We start from the raw sequence: 26,702 nt of genomic DNA, 5'->3' as shown, positions 1-26,702 counted from the left end.
ATAGGACATCACCCTGAAGAATCTTTATAGCAGGATACATAAAACTAACTGCCAAACAGAATGGGGATTCATAGAAAATAGTCACCTAATTTTGCAGGAGAAGAGCTTCAAAGCGCGTTAAATTGGATGTGAGTTCAGGAATAACCTAGTATATTTTGCCTTAGCTCGCCTTAAAATATAGAAGAAACCAGTAATAATTGCAAAACAGCAAACAACAAAAGCCTACCTGGAATTCACTGAGCTTTGCTGACTCCTTTCAGGGAGTTAATATTTTGCCCCATGGCTCAATGAGGTACAACTTCACATATGTAAATCTATGTACACTGCAATCCAAAAATAATACCATACCTCATGTAGACAGATAATCATAGAGAACAGGACTACAGCAGTCAAATTAGGGATAGCAAACAGCATTCAGAAAGTGGCCGTGGCTCCCAGGGGCTGAAAAAGCAACTAATTTCTGTGAAGACGCCCTGCCTGAAGGTCTTCATCAAGGCCAAACTCACAAAAAAGCACGAGTAGCAGTGTGAATTACTGCAATGGTTGGCCATCCAAAGCTAGCTAGGTTCAAGGTAATGACAAAAATACTGGGCTTGGGATAGCGGCAACTGGCAACTACTCAGTCAACTCTGCTGCTGCAAGGAGAATGGTAGTGGAAAACTCAGGACAAAAATGATCCCAAGGCCTAGGACACATCCAGAGCCATGTAGTTTACTTGAAATATAAATAGAGGTAGTATTACACATGAAATTAGATTAAGAACTGCTGCTCTTTGACACTCAGCATTTCGTTATTTTGCCTCTCCATCCGCATGATGTTGGCCATTCATATATCAGGCTAACATCCTTCAACTTCCTCTCCTCAAAAGATTTCACAAGTCCTATTCATTAAAGCTTATAGGCAAATTCAGTTTTGGTTTTATCATCCACTTCTTAAAACACTGCCAAACAAGTAAAGATTGCACCACAAGATATACTAGTAAGAAGCGCCTTCATTGTGAACACCATGTGAACATGACTTATCCATATGTGCTTGGAATGGGCAAGCATATACAGCTAAGTCATTCTCACACAACATTCACAAAAGCCAGATGAAAGGAGGGAGGTCAGAGGCCAAGCCTTCACCCTTTCTGCAGGCACAGCCTTAGATGCTGAATGGTCACTGCCTGTCATGGGTCAGTTGCCAGCTGAAAAACTAGGGAGGTGATGGCCTGAAGAACGGCTATTTTCCTTGTGAAAATGAAAACCTGGGGTGGGGTGGGGGGAGGTGCGAAGCTGTTCGGGTCAGTGAGATTTCAATACACGCAAAAGCCAGGCAAAATATTTTGAATATTTTGATATTTTGATTCAGGTGACTTAGAGAACAGTAATGGAAATCAAGATGGTACCCACTGAAGTAAGGTCTAGAGGCCAGGTCCCACCTGGCAGGTGAGCACCCAGACAGCTGAGTTCAGAGTCTCCCTATTCTTCACTCTCAACAAAAACTTAATAATTTTTAGCACTGAATGCTTAAGCAGCTTCAAAGCTACTTTAAACTGCATCCTTTAGTAATAACCAACTCCAACGAATCATACTGTCAGGGACTGAGCCACATATAAATCTCTTCCCCTAAGGGAGTGCTTGTTTCAGGGCAGCAGGACAGCAGGGTCTGAAATGTGGGGCTCACGGGAGCCTGGCTTTTCCCACTCCTGGAACAGCCGCTGTTCCTTACTGGAGACAGTGCTGTTGTCCAAGAACAAGGACAGCAGCCAAAGACTTCTCTAAAAACTTTATATGCCTCAAGCACTACAATAATTTAGCTTTCCTACAAGAGGCAGGAGACAATGTATTTTGCAAACACAGTAGCAAAGCAGAATAAAACACAGATTCTCACACTTAAAATTTCCATCTCCTCAATCTGAATATCCATCAGTTTGAGTTTGACTTCTATAGGGCACTCAGTTTAAAATTACAAAATGGTCAGGGTTGGAAGGGACCTCTGGAGGTCATTTGGTCTAACTCCTCTGTTCAAGCAGGGCCACCCACAGCAAGTTGCCCAGGACCATGTCCAGAGAGCTTTTGACTATCTCCAATTATGATATCTCTATAAACTCCCTGAATAGCCTGATCCATTGCTCAGGAAATTACATTTACTCTTACAGGAAAAAAAAACGTTTCCTGATGCTCAGAGCAAACCTCCAGTGCTTCTGTTCATGCCCATTGCTGCTGGTCCTGTCACTAGACACCACTCAGATAAGCATGGCTTCATTCTCTTTACACCCTTCTATTTCGGTGTTTATATACATTAATAAGAACTCCGTGAGCCTTTTTCTTCTCCAGGCTAAATATTCTCAGCCTTTCCTCACAGGATAGATGTTCCAGTCCCTCAAACACCTTTGTGACCCTTCTCTGGACACCCATTCCCCACCCCTACCTTCCTCCACCACATAGTTCTGTGTCTTCCTTGTACTGGGGAGCTAGAATTGGACATATTATTCCAGGTGTGGCCAGAGTAGAGGGGAAGGATCACCTCCCTTGACTTTTCCTAATGTATCCCAGGAAATCACTAACATTCTTTGTGGCTAGGGCATGTTGTTTGGCTTATGTTCAACTTAGTGTCCACCAAGACCCACTGGTCCTTTTCTGTAAAGCTGCTTTCTAGCTGGGTGGCCCCTAGCATATACTGATGCATGAGGTTGTTCCTTCCCAGTGGCAGAACTTTGCACATCCTCTGGTTAAACTTCATGAGGTTCAGACAAAGCCCTTGGATATGCCTGAACCTCAGCTTCCCACATGCTCATTTGTTAAGTTACAACCAACAAAACCCAGCCATACTAGTCTTTTTGTCAAGGTCTGCAGTCAGGGACATAATTGCATTGGAGAATCACACACCTCATAGCTCCCTGTGGTTGACAGCAGGCTGCTTTGTTGACCATGCTTCCAGTGCCAGAGTAGCTTCTTCTGCATTTTCACACTATCTCTTTCTTTCTCCACCATTTTCTGGCCTTCCTGGAGCCTCTCCAGGCTCTGATGGTACTCCTGGATCTGTTGTGCCAGTCCCTGTCGGCTCCTCTCCAGCAGCTCCTCCTGGCACCTGCACTCCCTCTCCCGCTGCCCCAGCTGGTCCTCCCTCGCCTCCTGCTCCCGCTGCCGCTGGTCACATTCACGCATCCACCGCTGCTGCTCTTGCTGAAACTGCTGCTTCAGTTTGTGTATGTTGGCCAGCTCCATCCTTTGTTTTTCCAGATTCCGGTATTTTTCTTGTTCCAGAAGGAAGTTTAGTCTAGAACCATGGGCCCGAATGGTCTTCTCATTCTCTTGCAGGAGTAACCTATGGAGTTCTCTGTGGCTGTCCTGGATAACTACTGCTGCCTAGACACCGAAACAAAAATCAGACACAAATATTTAAATATTAGCATTAATCCATTTCTATATTTTTGCATAGAAGCATTATACAAAAAATGCTTCAAACTCCTGTTATATCAGTACTTAATGCTTTTTGGGAGGTTATTTGTCATGCAAGTAGAGAAAATTCTGTGTTTATCCTTTACCAAGAGATATTTCTAAAAGAACTCAACTATTTTGAGGACTTAAAACATGGCTTCTGGTTTACATTTAGTATTATTATATTTGTTACAGCTGTGCATATGCACTTTAGTTACAGCCGGGGTCCTGTTCTGTCAGAGAATGTTAAGACACACAGGAAAAATGATTTTTCATGGTTAAAGAGGGCATTAAGGCACTAGGAATGCTACAGCTAACAAACTATTCCTAGCACAGACATGGCTTATACAGATAAAACTGTACTGTTTCCAGTACAACTCACTCCAGCTCTAAGGCTCTCCTTGCTAACGTGCAACAGCACAGTCCTACTAACATCAGTCCTATAAGTGCCTGCCAACACAGGCATGTCATCAGGACCATACTGCTACATGCACCTGACCAAGATATCTGTGCCAGCAGAAATCTGCAGTATAGTAATTATTTCAGTTTTGATGTTTCAATAGTTCATTTTACAACCGAGGGTGCCATATTCCATCCTTCACAAGTACGTTGTGACATTGTTTGCATAAAAGATTATGACATCCTCCAATAACACAAAAATAAATAGCTGGGATTAAGAAGAAAGAAAAGCAAGGAAGCCCTAGATCTGCCGAGGCACTTATTGCACAGCCTGTCTTCAAAAGTTGACATGAGAATTTACTTCAGCAGACATTCCCAGAGAATTCCCACAGCCTCGTTACCCCATGCTGTCCACCCCAGGAAGAGTTTTTAACCTTATGCAATACGTAATTCCCAATTTTCTTTCTCCAGTATTGAGTCAGTTCCAATGATTGGTAGGCAAGGACAGGATTCTCTGCTTGTTTCTCTGCACCTACACTGCCAATTCATGGACTGAATGATAAGACCATGATCCTATGCCTTACTTTATTGCCCCTCTGGTGTTAAGCTACCTGGTTTTCAATTTTTCAAAAATTTCACCTGAATGACAAGCTTTATATTTTGCTTTTGCATTGCTTCAGTCCACTTAACTTCTAAGTCCAAAGTTTCCAGGATTATTATGAAATAAACTGAAGTCAAAAGAGTCTAAAAACTAAATGTACTTAAATTAAACATTTTTAAAAGCAGCTATAAAAAAAAATTAAACAATCAAACTTAACATGAAAGAGGCAAAAACCTGTCCTATAGAATATGCCCAATAATTAACTGAGATTGAAATATTTATATTAGTTGAGTTTGCTACATAGTGGCAGAGGCACAGTTTACTAGTAGTCAGCAGAATAGTCTAAACAAAACACTTTTTTTTCAATAGTTTGAACTATAGTTTTAGAAATGTGTACATGAAATTATATCAATTCAATTAGAACTATTATTTTACTTATTTTTGGACTGTACATGCAATTCCTCTTTTTTGGGGGGGGGGCGGGGAGTGGAGAAGAGAAAGGAGAGGGCAGGCCTGATCTCCAAGCTGGAAAGCATTATTCATTTCTTAAAACTAACCCACCACTGATGTAGAATAAAACTATATTTTATGATAACTTCTGCAGCAATTAGTAGAGATAAGTATACACTAACACAATGTGTAGAAACAGAGCAAAATGAAACGAAACCTTAAGAAGTAAATTTTTAAGACTAATTACTCAACAAAGTTAGCAGTGGAATAGTCACCTGTATGCTGTACAAGAGTCTGGTTAAGTTCTGGATTGCTTGTACAATCTAGAAAATGAAAGAGAAGGATTTTCAAAAGTTGGACCACTGTTAACTAATAATTACTACATTCTGTCTGGGGTTCAAATAAACTCACCTCTGTTCCTGTAGACCCTGGGAAATTCAGACTTCCTCCCTAAAATAAAAAAAATGTTGCTTTGAAAACTTTAGAACTGTATCATCTAGGCAATCCATTTGTTTTAAAACTCCTGCAGACATTCATATTGCTAATGCATGCAGTGCTGAGTCAAAACCTTTGTGGGTATGTGAAAAAACACAGAAGCAATAACCTATTAAGACTAATAATTCATCAAAACTGGTGTTTCCGTGGAAATCACTAGAGATTCTAAGCACACCTGTAAAAATAAAAATATTTCATCCACAATTTTAATCCTTTCCTGACTAGTGCTACACAGAATAAACATTTCCATTCATTCCTTGTTTACTTGGCAGTTTTGAAATGCAGTAATCAGACTTCTGTCTATACAGCATAGCGGCTTTAGATTACTTACAATAGGATGAAACAGTACAAGATTCTTCAAAAATAGATATTAATGTAGCAAGAAACTAGCAGAAGTCACATCAGTGAGGTACAGTGAATGTGTTAGATGTGCTGCTAGGCACTGAGGAAAGGCTGTGTGCCTACTATACTCTGCAAACGGCACCAGCACAGTTACTATTGTACACTGCAGTGAGGCTCAGCCACTTGACATGTTCCATCCTGCTCCCTTTTCCTAAGAGGCTTTCTAAATTTATGGGGTGAAGCTATCTATAATCCCTTCAGCATGAAGAACACCTCCTTTGAGAAAGATAACGTGAGACGATGGGGAAATAAAACAAAATCCCTTCTGCGGCTACGCTGAAAAGACTTCCTGTATGATTTTTCTCTTTTTTTTTTTTCAGAGGATCAGAGAAGGGCTTGGGAATATTTGCACTCTCTCTGATTCTCCTAAATTCTCCACTGAGTTTCATTTTCCACTACAGAGAGCAGAACAGCTGCTCCTTTTAGCTGCGATAACTGGAAATGAAGATGAAAAAGGCCAGGCCTTGAAACACAACTCAACACAGACAACCTAAGGGGGAAAGGGAGCACCAGCTGCAGTATTTCCTCCATTCCTCTCTCTGTTATTATCTCCCTTCAGTATTTCCCTCCATTTCCTCTCCACATCTTCACCTCCTCCTCCACATCTCACTCTCACGGCCACATAACTGCTCAGCTCTGCTGTAAGAAGCAGAGGACTTTGCACGGATGCCTCTGTGCAACACAATGGCTGACAAAAGGGAGCTCCATTTTCGTTTTACTGGGCAGTCAAGATGCACCGCAGGCAAGGACGAACAGCAGGGCCAGGAGGGAGAGATAGGAGGAGATGCTGACAGGGTGAGGAACAGTGAGTGTACAAAGGAGAGCCCGCATGAGGAACAACAGTGGTGTTTCTTTCAGGTTTTGAAGCCATTTTTAATGTAATAAAGAAGGTGCACAGAGAGATTGAAGGCTTAACTGGCTTTGGCATGGCCAAGGAGCAGCAAATGGACAGCCCAAACACCTGTGGTCTTCTCACTGCAGCACCACCTGACCCTTGGGGGTTAGGGGCAAGGCAGGTTTAGTCAAGGTAGCCAAGACCGTAACAGCATTGCAGCTGCACTGCCACAGCTTCCAGACAAGACCTTTAAGTCTGACTGTGTCCAAAGCAATATGTTCAGCTTTTAAACCTGTACTGCAGGCCATCGTCATCTCCTGGCCGCTCTTCCCTAGCACCGTGGTTCAGAGCAATGAGCAGCCGTGGAGATGAAAACAGCCAGATTCGAGGGCAGGTGGCATGCACGGTGCTCAGAGAACCACTCAGATACATGCCCTCAAGGCAGGAGCAATGGGGACACGATGGGGACCACCTCCCACTTTCATCTACTTGGAACTCCACATGTCGCACAGACAGTGATCTTCCTTAGCACTTCGGTCAGCATTTGACATCTGAGCTGGGGGTTGTCATTCCATCTTTCTGGCTAGCTGGTCTGAGCCTGGTACTGCCACTCCAACACTAGGACTGCACACCTAGCACCTGAAGGCAGGCAGGAGAACATACTCCGCCCCTGAAAGCCCTTGTCTTGCGGCATTTGTTTGCTTGTTCTGCCACCTCCTGGTTAAGTCTGATTCTGACATGCTAAAATGTGACATGAGTCTTGCCCAAATAACAGGACAGACCAGAATAATAAATTAGGGTGGAAGAGTTTGCTGCAGATCCCTCTAGTCCAGCTGCAGCTCAAAGCAGGGCTAGAATTAAAATTAGATGAGTTTGCTTAGGGTCTTCCCCAGTCAAATCCAGGAAACCTCCAAGGCTGGAGACCCCACAGCCTCTCTGGACAGCCTCTCTGGACAGCCTTGATTACACTTGCAGCACTTTTTTTCCCTTCTACTCAGTCAGAATTTCCCTTGCTGCAATTTGTAATCTTGGATGATGACCCTTTTGCTCTGCGCCTCTGAGGAAAGGCTAGCTCTGTCTTCTCTGTAACCCCAGTGGCAGTGTTTTCATGTGGACCTACTGGAACTTTTAATGGGTTAGATCCAAGCCTCTCTCTATTAGGTTATTTTACTTCCTCTCACCTAGCTTCTGTAGCTTCTGGGCTTCTTCACTTGGACCTTTGTTGTCATAACTTTTTTTTGTTTGTTTTTTTACCACACACACTCTTCTTCCTACTCCCTTCTAACACAGCAGTCTGATAAGATGACTTACAGCGGAACATAAGGCAAGGTTATACGGAGATTAGCGTATTAGCAAAAGTCCTCCAGAAATAGCTACAAAAAATCCCCAAGGTTTCAGGAACACATGCCCTCTTTCAGGTCTGATGAAGGACAGACAGACAGTATGGTAACACTATGTATCTCCTTTGCTAACAAACTTTGCTTTCCACTTCAAGTCATGTATCTTCTATTCTTCTTTCTCCCCTTTAATCCTTTTTTGGTCCTGCTCCTCCACCTAACTAATTACAGTTCAGTTTATTTCCACACAGTAAGTCATACTGCTCTTACACTAACACTCTGCTGCTACAAGATACTTGCCATTCCCAATCTGCCCAGAACTGAGTTTTGATTCTGCTCTCTCCATATTTGCTTATGAGTTATATGACTTTTAAAAATGAGCAGTTTCTCTTCTATTCTCTAATTGGTCCATTTTGCTTCAATCAAAAATTCCGAAGGAAGCTGGTGTAAGATAACCCATCGTATTTTACATGCTTGTTCTCAGGACAAAGTTCTTATAATGCATAAACCTTCCCTGCATTATCTGAGGTCTCTGGTCATTGCAGGAGACTTTCATCAGCCTGTGAACAGGAGAAGGGAGTAGAGGGAATGCTATTGTCACCTACATAGAGGGGGATACATTCAATGGCTACAGCAAAGAATCAGGCTCTTAAGTGGCCTATACAAGTGGTATGAAAACATTGTGGCTGCTATTACAACCCACCAGTCTGTAAGCCTGGCAGGAAAATTGTTCTGTGTTTGGTGTTTATGATTGCTTTTTTAAAAAATCATTACTAATTACAGTGACCTCTATTAAATTGAATTATCTAGAAATGCACCTAACACATGCTTTGTGTTTTGGCATGTCATTAGATATCTCAATAAAAATTTGGACAGCATTTACATTCCAGTACCCAGAGTGCTATGCGCAACACAGGAGGCAAAACCATTCACAATACCTTATCCTCTGTATTGGCACCAGCCATTTCCTTTTCCACACTGGGAGCAATTTCAGATGATTCTTCTTTTATTTCTCCATCTACAAGTAAAGTCCAAATAAAATGCAAAAGAAAGATACCATAGCATATTTTGACTACAGAAACAAAAGGCATACATTTTCACAGCTACTCACAAGATGCTGAAAATAGCCTTACATAATTTGCAGTTCCATAATGGATTCTATGGGAAAAACAAATTTGGAAGTCTGGATGGCACAGCTGGGATGATCCAGTATTAGAAGTGTTACATTTATTAAAGTTTTTAAATATAACCGTATCACTATAAATGTTCTGAGGCAATGGTTTTTACAGGACATTACTTGCAATTTTGTTGCAAGAAATCCATGCTGTCCTCTCACAGCTGAAATTATTGGAATGTCAGTCCTGGTTTTCAGGTCTTCTTACAAAATCTGTCTGACTTGAGGAATTGCCTATACTGCAATACAGATTTGCTATGGAGCTGAGCAACAATGACGAGGAAGTGTATGGAGACAGCAAATCTGACTCAATATTGCTTAATGCAGGTATGTGCTATGGAAAAGTTGCAGTGGCTGCAAACCTTTCACTTATTTCAATGAAGTTATGTGACAATTTACACTATCTGAGCATTTGCTCAAAGACAATTTTTCTAACATTACTTTTTATTGATTTTGCTACAGGCTGAGAAAACTTTCCAAAAAACCTAATCCAATATCAATTATTCAACTATTTTAGCACTCCGAATGTCTAAAAGCTTCATATTTTACTCACCAACAGGAAAAGATTCCAAGATTTCATTGGTACTAAGACCGTGCTTCACACTTAATGCCTCAATAGTCTCCTCTGGTGACCTGTCTGTTTCATCCACTTGTGATGTTGTTACAGCAACGTGGAGACTTTCAACTAGGAAGGAAAACATGCAGAGTTACACAGGCCGTTTAAATAGCTCTGTCCTGGGTCACGCTAGGAAAGGTTTAATTTCCTGGTTTCAGCAGGGAGAGTTAATGTTCACAAGAAGCTGGGAAGGGACACAGCCAGGGCAGCTGACCCAAACTGGCCAAAGGGGTATTCCATACCATGAAGTCGTACTCCATGTATATACGGGAGGTAGCTAACCAGGATCACAGGGTGGGACAGGTAGATGGCAACTCAGTTTGTGGCATGGCAGGGGAGCAGTAACCATGGCCTGGTTTCATGGATGGTTCTCACAGCATGATTTCGAGTGCATGGCTGCAAAGAATGGCATGGGATTCTGGATAGGGAGCAAATGAAGTTGTCAGTTCCCAGGCAGGGAGTTTTGCAATCTGTACCACTGAATTCAGATGTTCTTTTACTGTTATTAACGTTGTCTTTTCCCTTCCTTTGCTGCTATGTTAAACTATTTTTATCCCAACCCACAAGCCATACCTTTTCTTTCTGATTCTCCTTCTCACTCTGTGGGGTGGATAAGTAAGCAGACATGGTTCTTTTTTACCAGCTCAGCTCCACATGATTTTTTGCTGGCTGAGACTAAACCATGATAACTCTTTTTGGCTTTCAACATGGGGCACAAAGGGTTGGGATAATGACAGATCTGACCAGAGTGTGTTAAAACTAATTTATTATAAGCATTCATCACATTCATTTAACAGTTGCTGGTCACAACATTGTTGTGTTGCTCACATGGCTGTGTTATGTAAATCCCTATATGCTCTATGTATTCCTTGTGGTGCTGCTTATTGCCTCTGGGAGACAGATCAGGATTATAATTTTGTTGTACTCTGCAGTATTGGTTTATGATACGACACTGTCACTGGCAATAAGACGACTGTGGTACTTGCATACAGCACTGGTGTGATGGGCACCATCTCCTGGAATTTGTCAGTAATTGCACCCAATCCATGGGGAGGATGGGAGTTGGGGAGATTCTCCCCCTTTTTCCCAAATTCATTTATCGCCTAGTTCTTCCTCAGGCTAGTTACAACAGCTTTGGAGAATTTTTAATATCCTTGGGGTGTTCAAGCAAGCATGTTCTTATTGCTATGCCTCCTGAAGGTGTTCCAGCCTTTGTTTAGGGTAAAACAACTATTTCAAAATATCACCAAGAAATTTGCCCTGAAGAGGGACAGGCCTGGGGAGAATACAAGCAGATATCTAGAGAACTTCTCACCCACAATGGTTTGCAGCTTCAATGTTAGGATATTTGAAAGAAAAATGCTGTGGCTGTTCCTCTAAAAATGAAGAAAGCCATTAACAGGTATTAGACATACAGATACATTTCATCCAGTGCACATGAAATATTCCCAGATGCTTCCCAGACCCTTATGTCCTATCTTACCACAAAACATCACCCTCCTCACCCCTGTTTCTACTGCTGCAACCTCTCAGCCAGGCCTTTGCTTTTTCCTTAGCCTCTGTGGGCTCTTACTCGCATTGCTTTCATCCCTGCTGCAAAGCACCAAACCCGAAAAGATGTCAGGCACAAACACAGCAGGAGCTTACTGGTCACCAAGGTTGCAAGGGAAGCCTGACACAATTTTAGGCCACAAACAAACAGCAGAGTGTGCAGCAAGGAGGCGGCCAAAAAAGCATAACGCTGCAGCACAGCTGTCACATAAAGCTTTCACGCTGCATTGTTGTACTGGTACAGAGGGTGACAGCAGGGCAAAGGAACAAGGAGGGTACCTAAGGGATTAACTCAGAAGAGAAGATCAAAAGGCACACAGATACAATGTAACTTGAACATCCAGCCACTGCAGAAACACATTCTAGTGCTAAATGCAGAAACTCGGACGCTTCGAGTGATCACAAGTGGGTACACACACAAACTCAACCCCACAACGATTCTACAAATCATAAAGATGAACAGAATGAAAGCATCCACTTGATTCTTCTGCAGCACAGGCTGGCAACACTAATCTCTCGTTCAAGAGATTCAAGCGTACAGCTGGCAGCAAAGCCATTTACACTTTACCACATATAACAACATAAACCCAACTCACACCAGACCTCAGCACACAATCTCATTTGTGTTGAATTAGTGAGAGCGCATGGTGCAGAGCTGATGCCGCCTTTGTGCTTTTTATGCTCACTGTACATGCCCAGCAGGAGAAGAGACAGTATCTGATCTGGCTGCAGGTGCAGAATTTTTCTACCAATGTTTTTAAACATCTGAACCAGAGAGTAAGTTTATAGTAAATTAGCACTTTGCATCATATTGCCTCTACTCTCTTTAACTTGACACCAGCGATCCTAAAGCTGTGTCTAGTGCACCAGCAGGTAAGGTGGAGAAAAGTTTTCAGTCTCCCATAAAGTAAAGTAGGCAATAAATGTGGAGAATGGGACATGGTCTCATTCTGGAACTGCTGCATAGAAATAAAAATAGCCTGGATGCCTTTATCAGAAAGATGGGGGGAAAAGGAGGGACAATAAAAAAATCTTTTGAAGCATTAACCAGTGCCAAAACATGTATTAACATTCTTACTGGTCTGTCATTAAAAATACCATTCAGTGTTTCACCGTCAATGGCAACATAATTTCTGCTGGTGCATAAAATCATATAGAGGAATTAAGAAGCTTGGGAATGAGCTGCTCACACACAAAGGCCAGAAAACTTCTGCATAAGGCATATTAGTAGAAAATTAAAGTCCATTCTCGCATTCAATTGTTATTTGAAAAAAAAAAAAAGTTACCTTTTTCACTTGACTTTATTTACAATATATAATTCAGATGTCTTATTATTCTCATGTCCTGTGTGACATCAGGGCTCTACTGTTGTGGACACTACACAAATGTATGCAAGCATTCTAGTGCGAAATGCAGAAGCTCAGACACTTTGAGTGATCACAAGCAGTTGCTTGCGCAAACTCAACCCCACCATGAGTCTTGACCAAAGTCCCTGACCAAAATAATTCCAATCTAAGGATCAAACAAGAAAACAAAAAATGGTGGAAAAATAATACACCATGGGGTCAAAACACGATCCAACCACTGATGGACATGTTTTCAAGTACTCACTCTTTTCCTCCATGTCTTTTAAAATAGATCCCGTTCTTTCACATGTATTTCCTCAGTCTCATTCTGGCAGCAACTATGCATCCAAACACAGAGCAGCCTGTGCTGGTGACCCCATGTGAGCCGCCCATGACAGACCTGACTAGGCTCCCACAGGGGTCAACAACAAAAAAACCCTGACTCGAGCCAAAGTCATATCACGTCAGAAAACACAGCTCTGCGCTTTAGCAAATGCATGCTGGAAGCCCAACACACTTTTACATTTTAAACCACAATCCTCTTTTGAGTTTTGAAATCCCTGTCTAAACAAGATCACGGTTTCAGCCCGGTTGAACACACAGACCCAAGATATGGCCAAGCCTACTGCAACAGCAAAGAACGTGAAAGCACAGGATGGGCAAGATGGGTTCGAAACTGGCTTCTTTCCACAAAGTGTTGGCCAGAAGAGACTGAATATGTGGTAAGAGTAGGAAATCCAAAAACTGTACCCTACCATGGAAAATCATATCTCCTTTCACCCCTCTCCCCACATTGACTCGTATTTCAGCATGGAAGAACTGGGAAGGCACACGTTTGTGAAGTGGACTATCAAGTGGACTACTCACTACCTTGTTGAACATCTAGGAGTTTCTCTTAGCCCATTTTCTCAATCTACAGAGGTCTCTCCAGCGTATCGATCACCTCACCTCATTTGGTGACAGCAATGAATTTGCTAAAAGTGTACTCAATCCCTTGGTTAACTTCATTAATAACTATGCTGAACAATATTGGTCTCAGGATCCATCCAAATGGGAATGCCCTAATAACACATTGCCAGTTGGATATAGTCTCACTGATAATAATCCAGCAGTCACACCAATTTTCCACCCAGTTATGTAGCCCACATGTAACCAACTCAGCTGTAAGGATACTACAGCCAACGCATACAGTGTTGAAGATCCTGTTGCTTGCAAGGTAAGCAACACAGGCTGCTCTCTTCTCATCAGGTTGGTCAGACATAATTTATCCTTGACCAATCCCTGCCACCTTGTCTTTCACGTTCTTGGAAATTACTTCCAGAAAATTTGCTTTATCACCACCTCAGAGATGGTGGTGAGGCTAACTGATTTGTAGTTCCATATACACTCATTGAAGAGAGGTGCAACGCTTGTCTTCTTCAAGTCATCAGGAACCTCTCCTGATCACTGTGACCTTTCAAAGATGATAAAAAGCAGCCTCACAATGCCACCGGCAAGATCGCTAAGCAGCCTTGGATTTATCCCAGCATCTCATGGATTTCTGTATATCCATTTTGCTTAAGCACTCCCTAATTCTACGCTTCCTTACTGTGAGCAATGCTTTACTCCTATACAATCTGTTATTAGCTCACGGACTTCGTATGTCTATTCTGGAAAATTATTGTCATAAATGGCCTTCGGTGTAAGCAATAGGAAATTCCTTACAGTGTGCTGAATAGTCCTGAAGTTCAAGACATCATAAACATCAACATTAGCATGAGAGAAAGCGAAAATTAAAATTGGGCAGAATGAGATATGTAAGTATCGACTGGCATTTTAACCTAAGTGACACTTCCTATTGCATCACTGAGTTAGATTCTCTAAGTTTTACCAATTCTATCAATAAAATGCTCTCCAACTTCATAATGATGATTGATGGAAACCAGCTTTCACTGCTTTATTGTTCAAAATGTGGTTGTCAGCCCACAGCTCTCAATCTAGGTGACAGAAAAACCTTGCAGTACTTCTCAAAGAGCATACATCTCACGCTGGATATGGCTCAATTTTAAAGGACACTTTTCAACTGAATATAGCAGAATTTTAGCTAAACTAGGCAAGGTATCCACAAATACTGTTCCTTTCCTTCCTTCAGAGGACAGCACTGTACATAGCACAAGGCTACCATCTCTGTTATACAGTATAGTGAAAAAAAAACAGAGTTCATACAGCAATTCTGGCAGGTGTTACTTAGCAGATCTGCCAAGACCATCTGCATTGTGATCTGTGTATGACCCTACATGATTCTGATCTGTCATCAAATCAGTCAGGGGAGGTGAAGGTCAGGCACTAGATGCAATATCATACTGCATCCTGCGATCTGCTTCACAGGACTGTACTGCAAAAAGGACAGCTAAGGAAACAATCCTCAGGTGGTGCAACCTAACACCATGTCCTAGGCTGCTTATGTACGATGTTATGCACTAAACATATCCCTTATCTTACAATTTGGCAGGTACCATCTCATGCATCTGACATGCATAAAAACTTGATAGACTTCTCTTCAATGTCCCTAGTCAAGTTTTGAGACCGCCACTTCCTAAGACTTGACAGAATCACAGCAGAACGCAACATGGCTGTACTTCGTTACCTTGAAACATCTGTCCATGTGAACAGCCAAAGGGCCACCAGTCCACTCTTCCCATGAAAACTCACCTTCTCTGAGTGCTGCTGCCACCAATGAAGCAGCCTGCGGAGTTTCTCCAGAATCAGGTTTGATAAGGAGGCGAGGTTCTACATGAACATCCTCCAACCCAATCATATTTCCCAGTTCTGCATAAATATGCAACTTCTCTTCCAAATAATTACAGATCTGCTGATCCTGGTTGCTCAGTGATTCTGTGAACCAAAATTGAACACTGTGTTAACATTTTTATCCTCCAGGCAAACCACATTCTCCATTCACCTTTCTAATCCTTACACCATATTGATGATGCTAATTTGAGCTAGACCTTTTTTAAGTGCCCAGGAACCAAGCTCATCCCATAGTCCCTCCTAATGAAAGCGATCACAGACCCTGTCAGAGGGCAAGTTGAGTCACCTATCCAGATTAGGTAGCCTCAGCTCTGTTCTGGGGCATTCAGCTACCTCCTGTTGCACTCAGTCATCAATGCTGGAAAAGCACTTGGCTCAGGAAGACAGAAGATGCACTGATTCAGTGCCTTAACAACAAGAATACCAGTTCTCAGTGAAGGATGCACTCTGGCTGTCTACAGAAAGGACATTGCTGGAATTTCTTTCCTCACAGCAGTACAAAGATGTAGAATTTAGGTGCAGAGGAACAAAAGAAGCAAAATTTATCCCCATCAGCTACATTCTCAGGTAAAAATAATAGCAGCAAAGGATGAAATGCCATAAACAGGCACAAAGCCACCCAATTACAAACAGGGAACTATCTAGACTTTATGTTAATCAGGGAAATTCAGTATTTATTCTGAAAGCATCCAGTTTTATTCTTCTTTTGTACTCACAGTGACACAGCAAAAATAGAAAGTGTTTGGAAAAAAATGATTTTTTTTTAATAAATGCACATTATACAATCAGACCACCCCAGCTTTCTCCACTGTGACCCTGCCTATCAAGAGATTCTGAACCCATCAGCCCACTTGAGCACATTATTTGTCTTGAATTTTCAGGGTGCAGAAGCTCTCAGAGCAGCAGAAAAGGTACCACACACCTTGACATTTCTGAATTCTGGATGCTTTGGCTTCAGCAATGCGTTTGTCCTCATCAGATTCACTCATTTTTCCTTCTTCTTCTTCCTCTGGACAACTTTAAAGATGAAAGACAAAGGCGGATAAAGCAAAACCTGTATGTCATATATTCATCTTTAGTACAGAGTCGTGTTCATAATAAACAGAACACAACATCAACACCAACTTTTGCTGTAATCAAGAAGAATGCCATTTGTCTCCTTCTTTAAAAAGCAATACCTGGAACAAACCAGACTGACGTAACTCTTTTTAATTCTGGTAAGGCTGCATCATGCAGCAAATGGGTGGCTGGCCCTCACGCAGGCTTGCTGTGCTAAGCATTAAGCTTGGGTCTCACGAGGAGCAATGCTTTCCCTACCATTCTTAAGAAGCTGACACCAGTATAACAGGCATGAGTAAGGTTTTCCCCAAAATGGTTGTATGGACACCTGCAACACCTGCAGGACTCTGGAAAGTATTCAGTGCCAAAAGCAAGGTGAGGGAAGTGTACAATGGCTGATAAGAACATCTAATGGGGAGCAGGAAGGGTCTGCTGGTTCAGCTAGAAACCAGAAGTAACACAGGAAGTTTGGCAGAAGTCATGGTGACCTTAGGGGGTCTGTGAATCCTGAGCTCAGAAGAAAACTTAGCCTCACAGACTGGATCTAGTGCAATGCAGAAGAGAGAGCAAACTGCCACAAATATCCAACAGACTTCCCATCAGATTTGAACCACCAGGATGAAAACCCAGAGCCTTTTCCTCTACCTTTCTACTGCATCTTGAATATGCCTCATCCAGTTGTTACGTTCCTCTTTGGAGTTGGTATGAACCTCATACATCTCAGGCCCCGCAGATGAAGCACTAATCAGAAACATGCCCCTTTCTTCGTTGGCTACTTCTCTTACTATGAGCCTCTGAAGGGAGATAACAGAGGGCTTCTGGTCCTGGAGGAAACAGTCACAGCACATGTAAGTTATAAACTTACAAATCATCACACTTTTAGAAAGCCACAATTTTTTAATAAATTGGACTAATTATAGCCTTTGTATAGTCAAACTACATATGTTCTCACCAGGTGTAAGAGCCTGCAAGTTCTGAGTATTCAGACATCTTTTAAAACTATTTTTTAAAATGCATCGTAGTATTTATGAACAAGTAAAGCACTGGGTATGTGCTAAAAAGTAAATACAAGAGGCTTAATGATATTGAGACACAGTATTCATATAATGCTTATACATACACACATCGGGAACTTCCCTCCATGACCTTCCATATATTTTATGTGTGTTTACTACTATATTTGCAGTTAAAATTATCCTTCTGTTTTGTTTTACAGAACCAGAAGTTAAAATTTATTTTAGGTAACAGCAAGGTCCCACTCTACTTCCCACCTTCATAATCAGATGAAGCATAGTACTAAAAAAATAATTCTGTTATTTTCATCCTTCTTCCTAAAAAACTTATTGAAGTGTGAAAATAAACTTATATACTTACAACAGCTGCAAAGATGTATTTTTGATCTTTTTCTTGTAAGAACAGTAGTACATCAGTTAAAAGCAGAGCTAAAGTGTCTTAAAATAAGAAAAGGAAAATGTTTTCTAATTAAAATTATTACAATTATAGTTACTCTCCTTTTATCTTTAAAAAGAGAGAAGCCTTGATCAATAAATATGTCACAGAATCCTACAGTAACCTAAACAGGAAATATCTGGGATAGCCTATGGGCTGCCTGAAGCAATGGCAAGCCATTACTTTTTATTTCCCAGCAAAGATCACATTTTCTGCTATCCACTCTCCTGTAGCATTGTGCTTGAGCAGTGGCCCAGAGAAAGAAGAAACCCTTGCTCCAATGTCAGCACAGCTTCCCCAGGCCATTCACAGACAATCTGGCAAAGACATAAATTTTGTTTTGCCTGTGCTGTAACATATTCTTACAGCACAGTATTATATTACTCAGGGAAAAGTATTTCTGGAATAATGATGAACAGATAGCTTTATAAAGTTGAACAGCAAATACCAGTTAGTTCCAGAAAACCCAACCCCTACACATGATTAACACCAGAAATCCAATCTAAGCTTGCATGTGAAAATTTGGCTTCAGCCAAATGTGGCTTCAGGTTTTCTTCTTGCCTGTGGATGCTTCGGTGAAGAAGACTGTGTGATTTTTCATGCATTATTTTCAATGGCCATTACTGTGAACAACATAAATGTACAAGTCAAGACCCTGTGTTACAGGATTAAACTACAAACCAATGAACTAAAGGAAGGGAAATGGAGGAAAGAATGCAATTGATGGCTTTGTATGTGAACTTTCTTCTTACCCAGACACACAGGTGATTACCCGCAAACCACGGCAGCTTCTGGGACTACACTTCTAGCAATTAGTTGCATATTCTCAATGCCGTTACCTCAGAAATTTGTGTTCACAATATAGCATAATAAAGTATTTTCATTCTTGAACCAAATAATCTTCACATGTTATCTGCAAATATAGAGGTAAAGGATTTTTCCTGCTAGGATGGAATACCTTTGAAACGACCAGTTGCTGTCTTCCAGTACACTAAACCTTCATGAAGAAGTATTCTCTCTTTCTTCATCAAGTCTTGCTTCCTAAAAACATGGCCATTTTTCAGCTTTGTATATGTTTTATTTTCAGTTCTACTGAGAATTTCCAGTAGCTTTTGCTTTTTCTCATATTCATTCACTTTCAAATCTACTGCTGCAATCATGTCCTTAATCAAAGGAAGGGCTTCACACAGGTCTTCATGTTCCTCTGTTCCTTCTGTATGAAACAAAACATAAACATGATCATAGTCAGCATATTTAAGAAAAGATATCATTCTTTACTCTCACAGAACAATCAACATGATGCTAAGCTGAAATTGATAAATATGTCATTTTAAGTAGAGCCCAGCAATCCATTTTCTAGAAAAATTAGAGGTATCTATGTTAGTTTGACTTGCCTGTTAAAAGATGACATCTACCTCAGACTTATTCATTAGTCACAACATATTGAATAGTTTCTGCCATAATTATGAGCTGTTAGCCTTTAAAACAATTTACTGGCTGAGTAAATCATACAGAATATTTCTCTTCTGGCTAAATTAAAATCACCCTTAAAACAGGATTGCAAGCACAGAGGATTTGCATTTTGATATACAGCTTTCTACAATGCCCATTATTTGCTTATTTGGGGAGCAATATCTATAAGCTATTGGTATTTCTAAGATGCTCTAGGAAACTCCAGAGTTCATTCACGCTTTGTTTGCAAAACTGGACAGTAATTTACTAAATGTTTGCCTTGTCCTATTTACAGGACACTCCACAGGAACTAATCTCAAAGAAGGTGCAGACGCTTGCCTGAATTAGTTTACATCCCCTAGTCATGATCTTTTCCTAAAACAAGTATGCTTTCCTGGGCTCCTATGGCTCACCAGGCTGCAATACTGGAAATCTTTGCAGCCCAGCCTTGACAAAGACTACATACACCATACACCCTGTTTAGGTGACATTTGCCTGAACAGCAGATATTTACATTTCCCTGGTTCTCTACAGAGCAGTGAATTTCACCTTTTGTTATGCTGTAGCCGTGCATAATCCTCACTTTACAAATGCCCTAGGAATCCAGACATGAAGCAACACTTCAGCTTTTATTCACCTTTTGTGTATTGCAATATCCTTTCAACCAGAACAGGGTATTTGGTGATTCGCTGGGTAACAAGCAAAATGCACTCAGGGATTCCTCGGCGTCGCGCCAATAGGTTACTATTTCTCAGCTGCACAGACACAAATGTATACGTTAAGTAGTAAATGCATATTAAGCCACCAATGGACCAATAAGAAATATAACCATATTCATTAGAGTAAGCTAAACCAAAATATTTGAACCACCCCCAAAGAACAGTTGCTGCCTTAAGGGATGAAGTGTACTGTAACAGGAACATATATGTAACACACGCTGGATGCCAAAGCTTTCTAAAATTTGAAAGAAAAATGTAATTTCTCAGATCACTGATTAAGGAGAAAAAAACACTCTGCTATTTTTATTAGCTATTAAAAGTGAGTTACCGAATACAATTTCAGTCCTAAATCTAAGTACAGCTATGTATCTTCTTCCTAACCATTTTCTCAATAATGATCACGTTTCCATGCATACTTACTTTAATAAAATTCTGGAACTTCTTGTTTTGTTGCAGCTCTTTGAAGAGATTAACAGCTTCTTTTTGATGGCTGCAAAAATCCCCATATATTTTCTTCATTTTAGTCGCATTTTCCTCTGAAAACTGAAGAATTTAATAAGTGAATTGTGCTCAAAGTTGCACCTAACAGGAAACTATATGCCTCTAATTAATGTATTTTGTACAAGCATGGAACTATTATGCTACTTGTTTCTCAAGTACTTTGAATTTCACTAGCAGTGCCTGTCACTATAGAATTAAAATGGACTAGCTGTGTTTAAGAGCAAGAAGAGGAATGTAGGGTGAAGAGAGCACAGGCGACCCCCCACACCACAGCCTTGCCAGTAACAGGTAGAACAATTTGTGTAACATCCTTTCCTTCATTTTGCAAACATAACCGCATTGAGGCTTATTTGCATTTGTCTGATCTCCACACCACTTCAAGACAAGGTAACAGTTCATCTTCTTTATTTCAGTGGAGTGAAAACTGACTGACCAAAGGTGAAAAGCCACACTCTCCTGATCACAAGGAACTGTATTGTGACCAGCAAGCAGTTAATTAGCTGTTCAAAAGCCACCATAAATGTGCTGTGACCACCCATTTTTCTAATGAAGAACAACTCAAGATGCACCATGCCAGACATCTATAAGAAACGAACAGGTAGTTTCTTTTCCACCATCAGTCATTTCCCCACATCTCTGCACAGCTATTAAAAAAGTGAAAACCATTGCTTCCATTCTTTTGCAGTCCATACTACAATGAAAGCACCCTTCTGTTGTGAATAGGACAAAATTCATCACTTTCTTCATCATTTGTATCACATAGGTAGGTGGTCAACCCAAGTTCACCACAGTTACGTAACAGTAATTATTTTCTTTCATTGCTCTTTCACCCTGCAATAATCTGGAAGGGATGGTCTTGGAGTTTTATGAGGCAATCATAGCCCTCTTCTGGCCTGCAAAAGCTTTAGAGTCAATAAATTGGTTAATTTGGGAACCTTGAATAGATAAGGGATTAAGAGCTGATCCCTCTACCTGCTGCACAAGGATGTCTCCAATTCTGCTGATGACAAAATTACGTTCACTCCCCACCTCACATGATTCCTGCCGTCTCTCCTTCATTCTGCAGAAGAATTGCCTGTGCATGTCTAGTAACTCATCTAAGCAGGGGAATATTCTGTCCACTGTGCTGTGGTCAAGCTGCAGTTCTTCCTTCATCCCTTTCCTGAATATTTCAGACATAATGAACAGGGTATGGATGTGATGCACTTCTGTTTGCATCAGCTCTGCATTAAGAAAGAAAACGGCATAGTATAGTAATCATTTGAACATTTCACACACCTTCTAAGATAGACTTTAGCGACATTCAAATATAAAGTCATAACCATTCTTTCCCTGTGAGCCTCAAGCCTAATAGTTGATGTCAATAGGAAGACATACTTTATATGGCTCTGGCACAGTTCTCTCAACTATATCCCACTGAACAAGCTGGGGTTGGAACTGCTTAAGCTGGGGACTGGATGAGGTCCCTTCCAACCTCAACCACTCTGTAAACAGGGTAGACATGTCTCTGGTAGTTAATATTATCCACCTCCTTAGCTCTAGGAAACAGTAATTTGTGAAAAAAAAAATGTTCTCAAACCTTATTACCATTCTGAGTTGAAGCACTCACTCTTTTGAACATAAAACACAGGTTGCCTCTCTATTCTCTATGCCAGATTGTTTTTAAACGTACATGAAAACTTGAAATACTGACCGAAAATTACATCCTGCCTCTTGATGACATCCTTTTCTTGCTTGCTACAGAATAACGGGTCTACAACAAGACTCCAGGACTCTGCTTCAAACTCTTGTGCATCTGTACGGAGATCAGTCCACTGAGGCAAATCCACATCATCTATGACAAAATGTGTTATTTTATTAACACCAGGCATATGAGTAGAAAGGGAAGTCTCTTTGCTTTATTCATTTAGTGAGGGGAACACATCACAGGGATGAACTTTAGATAAGACTTCTGCAAACAGTGGTAGTAGCTTTCAACAGAGAATCTTGCCAGATGTCAATATCATTACCAAAACGTTGAAATGCAAGTGTGACAAAGGGGGAGGAGAATAAAAAAAAATAAAAAACACACCCTACTTTTCTGAGATTAAATACTTCTTTGCTTGAAGAAACTTTTTAAAATTTAAAAATAAAATCCAATTTTTTCAAAAGTAGCTCTGGTGTTAGGAGGGGCACTGGCCATTTTGCAGGTATCCAGTCAGATATATCTGCACTATACTTTACAAGTGAACACCCTGCAACTCTGAAATTCAGTCTCATACCTAGCTATGAAAAAGCCTATTTCTGTTCACTTCATAAGGATACGTAGGCACTTTTGAAAGGCAGTTAACCAATGGGAGGTAAGACTTTGGATCTGCTGAGGAAATACAAGTGATGTAGGTTTATGTTTTGCAATGTATACAGTCAACGGAGATGAAGATGAGCACAGAAGGAAAGTATACTGCTGTTCTGATTCTGAAAGGATGCCCAATATATTTATCCCTGTTACTTTAAAATGGTAACAATATACAGAAGTATTCTAAAAGTTATCAAAGAGTTAATTACAAAGAAGAAAGGAAAAGACTGATGTGTCTGACTGTATCACCTCAATGAGAGACAAAATTGTAATAGGTGCTCTTTTAGCAGATGAAATGGCTTTCTATATCAACTAAGGAGTTTTTCTATTTTGCACTCTTCAATAAAGGTTCTAAAATGCAACACTTCTCACCTTCCATCATCAAATGATCCATTGAAGAAAAGGTCCCTAATGCTTGTAACATCTCCTCAGATCGTGACTTAGACCTCCAAGTGCTAGTCTCAGAGTCTTGTTCAGAAAATACTGTAGATCTACAGAAGAGAGAAAATTGCCACATTTATTTAATGTTTTCAGTTTTCCTAGAAACGCTGAAGGACATTTTCAGCATAGTTCCTCAGCAGCTACCCTCTACCTTTCAAAACTGGCACTGGGGACACTTTTGGACAAGAAGTAGGACTGTTGTGAGGCTTCCCTCTTTCCAGCAGACAGTCCAATTGGCATTGAGGAAGAAGGATGCACTGGGGAGAGCATTGTCTGTGAAACGTCTCCAGGCAGGGAATCTGCAACACAACATTTTGTGAAACAATGTAGAGTACATCAACAACAGCACAGCTGTACTGTGAAATGCTATCTGGTGTTCATATAGACCTGTACTGAGTATCAAGAATGTCTGCTTGCCATGTTACGAGACTGTGACGCTCTCTCATGGAACATAAAAGCATGTAGGCAAAGTGGAATAGCTCCAGCATGGATATTACTGATAATAGAACAATCCCAAGCCATACATGCTGTAGTATTGCAACCTGAACACAGGAGTGCATATGGTAAATTGCATACTTAAACGCACAAGACAGAACTGACTGCTTTTGGTTTTCATTCTCACTGAAAACAAAATGTCTCAAAACTCACACTTTTTTAGTAGAAGAGGAGTTAATTCAACAGCAATATATTTTGAAAAACCCTACTTGTATTAGAAACACACACACTTTTTTACAGGTATTGAAATGAGAATTAGAAACACACAAATGATGTAGTACAGTTCATGTTCCCAAGTCCCGCAATTTTTAACCAAGGCTCAAATTAGAAGTCCTTGGCTTACACCTCCTAACTTACTTGTTACACCAGCTTGCGGTTTGTTTCTATTATGGTGTCTCTCCTGGGATTTCTGAAAAGAATAACAATTTTTCGAAATTGCAATGAAATCATAGCTGATAACACATTGAAACATCAAGTTAGTAACTCACTGCCATATATCATCACACAAATCATCACCAAGAAAGTGGTCCTAAATTATGGTCCTAATTTCTACCAATAAATCCAGGCTTATTAGTTATTGGTAGACAACAACATTCAGAGTTGAATGGTATTACTTGTACTAAAAACCAAACCCAAAACTGTTTGAAACCAAGTCAGTGAATTAAAATATTCTACATTCTCTGTATGAATATTGTCTGTGAAGGCTGCAGGAAAAGGAGTTCATGTTCAGGGCTTTATATTCAAATAAGCTTGAAGCACTTGTGGCAGGGCATTACCTGAGGAAGCTTGCATATCAGTAGCAGAGTAAATCCCCCTTCCAAAGAAGACTCGTTCAAAACCTGTGGCAAAAGCCTGCTGTGCTTAGGTATGTATTTCACTTGAGGTGGGTGAGTGAACATTTTCTCGTTCAAAGAAGTCCAGGGTGGTAGGAGCTCTTGTCTCCTCTTGACAAATAACTCACTAGTCACAGTAATCAAAACTACCAGTTCATCTAACCTAATGCCCTGAAGTTGCCCAGAAGTTCATGCAAAGCTATGACACAACAGCTGTAACCAAAATAACTGATTTTTGTCCAGTTTAAGGCCTGTTTACCCTGAAGTGTCTGTATTGAAACATGTTCTCCCTGCAAGCTACCACAATGCAAATCCCAGCTACAGCAGAAAAACACTCCACTTATATGAAAAAGAAATAAAATCCTGTATTGCTATGGCACGCTTTTCTGCAAGTCTCCATGAAGGAGAAGCCTTACATATCAATTTTTGGAAGCAGTTTCTTTGTCATGGGAACCTCACCACGCCTGTGTTCCTGTTTAAGTGGAGACAGCAGCCACCAGCTCCAGCACTGATTTTGCCCTGTCTGCCATGGCAGCTGAACACAGGGAGTGACTGCCTAGGCAGGCTGTGGAATCTCCTCCTCCAGAGATTTTCCAGAACAAGTTAGCCAAGCATCTGTCCAAATTGTTACCTAGACGTCAGCCTGCCTGAGGGTAAGAAGGTGGAATAGGTTGCCTCTTGAAGTCCCTTCCATCTCTGCTTTCCATCATTCCAAACATATGTGATCACTCTTCCTACAAAAGGGGATATCTGTGGTTTCAAGGAGTCTTACTTTTCACAACCCTTTTCTGTATCCCTCCAGGCACAACATTTTATAACTTGACCTTGCAACTCTTCAAAAGTACAAATATCTCTTTATACTCATTTTCTACCTCCTTCTAAAATCAGTTGTTCAAGCACAGTGCTTGCTCTGCTGTCCACATTAGAGACTTTTACACCCTTGCAGCCCTTTACACAAAGACACTGGGTCTGGGCAGGCTGTGTGTACTTGTTTTTTTCCATCATGACATTTCTAGACCTCCTGGAAAATAGATATGCTCTAGTAAGAACTGTGCAGTATAGGAAGTTACCTTGGCACACACAGGAGCACACTCTTTGCAGTTCTTATGCACAATTACGTTGCAATCTGAAAGAGAAGGCACATTTCAAAGCCTCGCACCAAACAGTCCCCAGACCAGGCAAATCGTTACTCCGAGGCTTCACTTCTATCTCTCTTCCATGTCCACCTACAAAAGTGACCCTTAGGATGCTTTGATGTTACAGCCTCTGGCTAGGAAGAAGTTGGTCTAATGTGCTGGGGCTAGAAGAAAGTCATGGTCCCTTCTGAAGCTGTCGCCTGCTGCCCTTCATCCTGCTGCCATGCCAACCTCAGCTTTTATGTAAACAAGGTACATCCAAATCTAGGCAAGGTTTCATCTTGAAGCAAATCACTGAACCAGGATCCCAAGCCAGCATTCAGAACAGTGTAATGTCAAGCACAAAAGCCAGTAACTACTTACGGGAGCACTGCAGCGACTCCTTTCCTAGGAGGGCCTTTTCACAGGCCATGCATGGGATAACTCCTGAGAAAGTCCCATTTAGAAAACTGTGCTTATTCAGTTTTTCTTTATCTTTGGTATCTCTATTTTTTGTCTTCATCCCCACAGCAGAGGCAGGAAAAAAGTTTAAAAAGGGCCATTAGAAAAGAAGATAAATTGATCCAATTTTAAAAACACTTAAACATACCCTTTTAAGAGCAAATTATTCTAAAACATTTATTCCCTGGAAGACTTGGAACAGTGTACTGTATTATTACATCCAACATCATTGAAGTCCTAGAATGATGGAGGCATTGCTTTCATTGCCAGCTAAGCCAGGAAGCCTTATCAAGGAAAACTGGCAGAAATAGATTTATAAAGGTGCAAAATGCAAAGGGACAGAAAATAAAATTTAAGAATTCTCATTAAATCACTGTACATATAAATAAATATCAGTGCCTACACCTCCATGATGCATCTATG

At 40.9% G+C, this 26,702-nt stretch overlaps 1 protein-coding gene across 4 annotated transcripts in view; it reads right to left on the bottom strand.

The window, feature by feature from the left end:
* The window catches only part of ARHGEF28 (Rho guanine nucleotide exchange factor 28), a 78,779-nt gene that overhangs the window by 17,420 nt on the left and 34,657 nt on the right, over positions 1-26,702 (bottom strand). For 3 of the 4 annotated variants that reach the window (XM_069881118.1, XM_069881119.1, XM_069881116.1), the window contains exons 8-26: positions 26,202-26,334; positions 25,773-25,828; positions 24,227-24,278; positions 23,526-23,673; positions 23,306-23,424; positions 22,292-22,432; positions 21,571-21,821; positions 20,518-20,640; positions 20,016-20,133; positions 18,885-19,139; positions 17,852-17,928; positions 17,123-17,301; positions 16,341-16,435; positions 15,320-15,502; positions 9,669-9,800; positions 8,880-8,959; positions 5,284-5,322; positions 5,148-5,195; positions 2,871-3,350 (exon numbers count right to left, since the gene is read on the bottom strand). In XM_069881118.1, coding sequence (XP_069737219.1) covers positions 2,871-3,350; positions 5,148-5,195; positions 5,284-5,322; positions 8,880-8,959; positions 9,669-9,800; positions 15,320-15,502; positions 16,341-16,435; positions 17,123-17,301; positions 17,852-17,928; positions 18,885-19,139; positions 20,016-20,133; positions 20,518-20,640; positions 21,571-21,821; positions 22,292-22,432; positions 23,306-23,424; positions 23,526-23,673; positions 24,227-24,278; positions 25,773-25,828; positions 26,202-26,334 — 2,709 coding nt within the window. The remainder of the gene's footprint in view (positions 1-2,870; positions 3,351-5,147; positions 5,196-5,283; positions 5,323-8,879; positions 8,960-9,668; positions 9,801-15,319; positions 15,503-16,340; positions 16,436-17,122; positions 17,302-17,851; positions 17,929-18,884; positions 19,140-20,015; positions 20,134-20,517; positions 20,641-21,570; positions 21,822-22,291; positions 22,433-23,305; positions 23,425-23,525; positions 23,674-24,226; positions 24,279-25,772; positions 25,829-26,201; positions 26,335-26,702) is intronic. The other variant, XM_069881117.1, reaches the window with a different exon arrangement.

The sequence above is a fragment of the Phaenicophaeus curvirostris genome, chromosome Z (assembly GCF_032191515.1).
Source record: "Phaenicophaeus curvirostris isolate KB17595 chromosome Z, BPBGC_Pcur_1.0, whole genome shotgun sequence".
NCBI classification, from domain to species: domain Eukaryota; kingdom Metazoa; phylum Chordata; class Aves; order Cuculiformes; family Cuculidae; genus Phaenicophaeus; species Phaenicophaeus curvirostris.
Note: the sequence above shows the minus strand (reverse complement) of the source record. Positions and strands in the feature narration are given on the sequence as shown.